The sequence below is a fragment of the Dipodomys ordii genome, unplaced genomic scaffold (genome assembly GCF_000151885.1).
Source record: "Dipodomys ordii isolate 6190 unplaced genomic scaffold, Dord_2.0 Scaffold308, whole genome shotgun sequence".
Classification (NCBI taxonomy): Eukaryota; Metazoa; Chordata; class Mammalia; order Rodentia; family Heteromyidae; genus Dipodomys; species Dipodomys ordii.
Genome location: NW_012267524.1, coordinates 334,173 through 339,836, shown reverse-complemented (window position 1 = coordinate 339,836; position 5,664 = coordinate 334,173). Strand labels below are relative to the sequence as shown.

At 36.6% G+C, this 5,664-nt stretch overlaps 1 protein-coding gene across 1 annotated transcript in view; it reads right to left on the bottom strand.

Moving 5' to 3' along the window:
- Positions 1–5,664, bottom strand: part of LOC106001531 (protein FAM208A-like) — a 102,848-nt gene that overhangs the window by 13,215 nt on the left and 83,969 nt on the right. Inside the window, exons 6-8 of the mRNA XM_013036622.1 lie at positions 2,838–3,238; positions 1,542–1,686; positions 789–848 (exon numbers count right to left, since the gene is read on the bottom strand). Coding sequence (XP_012892076.1) covers positions 789–848; positions 1,542–1,686; positions 2,838–3,238 — 606 coding nt within the window. The remainder of the gene's footprint in view (positions 1–788; positions 849–1,541; positions 1,687–2,837; positions 3,239–5,664) is intronic.

The window sequence follows — 5,664 nt, the reverse complement described above, 5'->3', positions numbered from 1 at the left end:
TGGACCCAAAAAAAAAAAAAAAAGAATCAAACACACAAGGACTTGTATGGGTTCCATTTGTCTGAAGTTCAAGAGGCAAAACTAAACCTATGGTAAAGTAAGTGAAATTAATTAATGGTTACCTGCTCTGAACAGGTGAAGTACAGAATGGAAAGATACAGAAGGAAATCTAGGGTGCTGAAAATATATATTGTCTTGGGTGGTACTGGTCACAGTGTATACAGATATTAAGCTTCTATGAAATATATACTAAAACTGTATAAACTTTCCTGTATGTTATATTATTTTTGTACTTTATAAATCATCATTTTCTGGAGGAGCTATTTTTTTTCTTTTTTTAAATTCCAAAAGGGTAGGATCTACTAAATCATTTAGTTTTCAGTTTCAACTAAAACAAGCAAACAAACAAAAAAACACCCACATGCTTAAGATTTCTGTTGTAAGATACAAGCTACAAAATAATGGAAACAAAAATATCACCACTCTTTAGCAGGAAAATAATGTCCAGAGTTGTCTGTATGGAATTGTCTTAAACTATCTGGACATTATATAATAAATATTATATATAGGCTCCGGAGATTCTTATGTGATATTTTTCAGAAATGCATTAGGAACACATTACAAATCATTATCTATTGTAAATGAAGAAAATAACTATGAATATTCAGTGACTTCCCCAAAAACTCCATAGTAAGAATGTGATGTAATTCAATTTAATGATTGAAATATAAATATGATACTGTCCAAAATTCTTTGTATTTAGCAGAACTTAAAGAAAGCCTTCTCACCTGGTGTTTGTTTCTCATCATGTTTCCCCAGATGGTCTTCTGGACTTCTTGCATTTGTTCCTGAAGAAAAGTACCCATTATTTGTAGACTCTCTTCACTGACTATCAAGCACCTTTCAGATAACCCCAAACGTTTAGAAATCAGAACATTATACCTTTTGCCTAAGAGTTATTCAAAAATGGAAAGTTGCTTCCTTTTCCTTCAGGTGATGACAGCCTAACACCTAGATGTACTGCTTCAAAAGACTCTCCCCATCAAGTTAAGGTGTTTAAATGCAGAACTATTAGGATAATCATCACCTATCAACTTCTCTATTCTATGTGTCTCAAGCTGGTTTCTGCAGTTCAGAAAGAAGGACTGGTTCCCTTACCATTATCATGGCCAGGCTTCTTGATCTTTCTAGCAAGGTACCAAGTAGAGAAAGTGTTTAAAAGCCTATGGAAATTCTAGTCTTGGAAATTCTTCTTAGAACCTTTGGAGGTCTCATAGGTTGTAAGTCACAAGAAGGCAACTTTTCAGCAATAAGTTGCTCGTTATTTCCTTTCTAACGTTTAAAAAAAGAAAGGAATAGCAAAGTTGTGCCTTGAAAGCATTTCCAAAAATATTTTAAAAACATGAATAAGCACTTGGGAGTAGTAAGACCATGTAGCTGTACACAGAGAAATTACAATGTTTGCAAATGACAATCTTTGAACATCTGCCAAACTATTCTTGCCCAATGGTTTAATGTATCTCTTGGGATACTTGCATTACCTGTAATGGGAATCAATTTCCAGTGTATTTCAGTCTCTTCAACATTACTTGACTTGGAGTGTTGTCTATGGAATCCATGTTCAATGGGAACAGTGGGACACAAACTGCACTCTTCAAAATTATTGACGTTAATTAAATTTGCATCCTAAAAATTAAAGTACATATTCAATAGCTTTATTTTCAAGTCATTAAAAAAAAACAGACAATTATTTTTCACAGGAAATTCCACCTTCAATTTAAGTATTACAAAAGACTAACAACAATATAATAACTATTTATTATATATCTAGTCTTTTATTTCCCCTTTCCAAACATTACTTTGATAATGAATTAAAGGAGTAACTACTCCTTTACTTATACTTTAAAGATATAGCACCAGACAAGAGGTAATTTAGGGCTTTGTAGGACTAAATTTTGTCATTGTAGGGTAAACGTAGTCACAAACAATACCAAAATGAATGGGCATAATTTATAGTTACAAAACAGATCGCAAGCTGTGGTCAGCTCACTTCTATCAACAATGTATTAAATATATTGGAAGGTATTAATAATATAGATTAGTATCCCAATGCCTACTATATATTTCTCATCATATAAGCCTCTCAATATTTCACCCCTAAAATAAACATCTCAAAATTACATGGAGAATGGCTCCATATATATATATATATATATATATGACTTTTATCCAAAATAGAATAATTTAGAAATAAGCCTTTAGGAAATACGGTGCCATCTAGTATTGTTCTCAATTGATGCAGACATTTCTTCAGGGACACAAGACTGTTTCTCAGCTAGAAATCAGTACTCTAAGCACACACCATAATTAAATTGGATTCCTATTTGCATGAGAAATACAAAGTACCTAACCTTATTTGTTACACTGGTGCACTGAGTTCAGTTGCTTCATCTGCTTCACCTCTGAGTTTTGTTACTGCTAGCAGAAAGTGGCCAAAGTTTTGAGGACTCAATTTTATTATGAAACAATATGAATTAACTCCCAATAGGCCATTTTTTTGACAAACATTGTCCAGCCTTACTTTCATCACAACAGGGAAACCTTAGACTACATATAAAGCCTATAAGCAGGAAGGAAAACAACTACTTCAGCATTTATCTCTTGGTAACAAGTTATAAGTACCCTCCAGGACAGACATCTTTACTTAGAAGTACTTCTTAATTCTTCAAAAACAAACAAACAAAAAAACCCAAAGCACACACCCTCCTACCCTCTCTCCCTCTCACATATAAACTTTCTAACAAAAGTAAACGAAGATAACCAAAAAACATGCTCACTTCTATCAAATGCAGCTTATGGCCAGTGCCTATTTCACCAGCAGAAATAGTAACAGGAAACTGTAAAGATGTGTCAGCTTCCAGCTGTGGACTCTGAGCATTCTTAAAATGTACATTTTCAATTTTTGTGCAATTTGACTGCACATAATCTTTCCTATCTGATGCACAGTTTAACTCATACTCATGTCTCAGTTCTTCTTCATAGGCATCATCAGTACTCAATCCTAAGGCTTTGTTCACTGTGTCTGTCAGAGATGCATCAGAATGGCGTGCATTTGCAAGTGTTTCTGAAAGCCAATTAAACAATGTTTTGACATTAGAATTATTGGAGTTAGAGGTATCTTGCTGTTGCAGTCTCCAGTCATCATCATGTCCAACTAAGGCAACAGGTTGTGGAGACTCTGAAACCAAAGAAAGAAAAGTTATTTCTTGAAGTGTGTAAGCCCCTGTATTTTATTATCAAATACACCTTTAAATTATTTTTCAACTGTATTTTTTATTGTTACAAGAAGCATCCCTCTTGGCCACACAGCCCCCCGTCTAATGGTTGGGAGTGGCTAGACAACATGGCCACATGTACTGCCTCAGCTCAGAAAGAATTAAAAAGCAGCAGATAACAGTTGCCATCCAGTCTTTATTCGTCCCTATTTAACTCTGTGTGTGTGTGTGTGTATGCATGTGTGTGTGTGTGTGTGTGTGAGAGAGAGAGAGAGAGAGACAAAGAGAGAGAGAGCTCCCATGCAGTCCCAACAGCTTTGTTTTTTGTTGTATCTACTTGGGAGATAAGAATCTCATGAACTTTACTGCCTAGACTGGCTTCCAACTATGATCCACAGCCATCAGCCCCTCAGTAGTTAGCATTACAAGTGTGAGCCACCGACATCTGTACCATCTACTTTTATAATAAATCCTTACTAAAAATTACTTTTAAAGCCTCCATTGCAGCCAGGTGCCAGTGGCTCATGCCTGTAATCCTAACTTCTCAGGAGGCTGAGAACTGAGGATTACAGTCCAAAGCCAGCCCAGGCAGAAACGTCCTGAGACTCATTTCTAAGTAACTACTCAAAAACTGGAAGTGGCCCTGTGGCTTAAAGTGGTAGAGTGCTAACCTTACGCAAATAAAAGCTCAGGGACAGTACCCAAACCCTGAGCTCGTCTCACTACTCCCATCCCACACCCCCCCCCCCCACACACACAAAAAGAGGGAAAAAATCCAATTATTAGTAGAAACTCAAATAAGGACATAGATTTTTACAAATAAACACAACCATGTACAAATATGGCTCTAAAATTTTACACAAAGGCTATAACTCTTCCTAAGTGAAAATTAGTATATATTTTAACCATTTCTTTAATAAGAAAAATGAATTCACACATGAAGTTGTAAATATAGATATAACATATATTAATAATTGTAACTGCGGCCAGGCATGGTGATAGACACCTGTAATCACAGCTCTCTATTCAGGAGTTGGTGAGACAGAAGGATCCCATTTCAAGGTTAGCAAAGTTAGCATGACAGCCTACTTGAAAAACAAATGAAGACATGAAAGAACTTGGAACACAGCTCAAATAGTACAGAGCTTGGCTTAGAAAGCCTGATTCCATGAATAAAGTCTTTGGTTAATAAAAGTTAGGGGGCTGGGAAGGTGGCTCAGTGGTAGAGTGCTTGCCTTGCATGCCTGAGGCCCTGGGTTCGATTCCTCAGCACCACATAAGGAAAAAGAAAAAAGCCAGAAGTGGCACTGTGGCTGAAGTGGTAGAGCGCTAGCCTTGAGCTGAAGAGCTGAGTGACAGCGCCCAGGCCCAGACAGAGTTCAGGCCCCACGATCGGACCCCCCCAAAATAAGTTAAAATTAAATTAGGGGCTGGGAAGTTGGCTCAGTGGTATAGTGCTTGCCTCGCATGCATGAGGTCCTGGGTTCGATTCCTCAATACCACGTTAGCAGAAAAAAGCCAGAAGTGACACTGTGGCTCAAGTGGTAGTGTGCTAGCCTTGAGCTGAAGAGCTGAGAGACAGCGCCTAGGCTCACAGTTCAGCCCCCATGACTGACAAAAAAATAAAATTAAAATTAAAATTAAAGTTCTAATAGTTACCTTCTTAAACTCTACTTCCAAATCACAATGAGAAATATTTCAACAAAGAAAAAAATATTTGCATTTATTATCTTGCCAATTGTTAGGAGATGCAAATTACATTTAAAATACTTAAATAGAAGATTTAATTTTACTGCTATTTCCTCAATATATCTTTATTTTGTCCAAAAGGCATGGACCAGACTCAAAATCTAAACCTTTGGCCAGATGTGGCAGCACACAGCTGTAATCCTGGCATTCCAGAAGTTAAGCAGGATTATCACAAGCTAAGCACTATCAACTCCTGCCTACTCAGATAAGAGGATCATGATTGAAAGGCAACCATAGACAGAAAAGTTCACAAAACCACATCCTGCAATAAACCACCAGAAAAACCATAAGTGGCACTGTGGCTCAAGAGGTAGAGTGCTTGCCTGGAGCTGAAGAGCCGAGGGATGGCACCCAGACCGAGTTCAAGCCCCATGGTGACCAACCAAAACAAAACAGAACAGAACAAAACAAAACAAAACAAAAGAATGCAAGAAAAAGTCATAAAATACATATTTCTACTGCTAATTCCTCTAAATAACTTGAGTGTTGCCCAAAACCTGATATAGAAAAAGACAAAATGCTGCTAAGTTTTTCATCTGAATAAATTCAGTAAAATGTAGTCATCTTTTAGTAATTAGATTTCAATATTCAAAGAACTTACAAGTAATTATAGTTCTAGGTTCTTGAAATAGAAACAGGG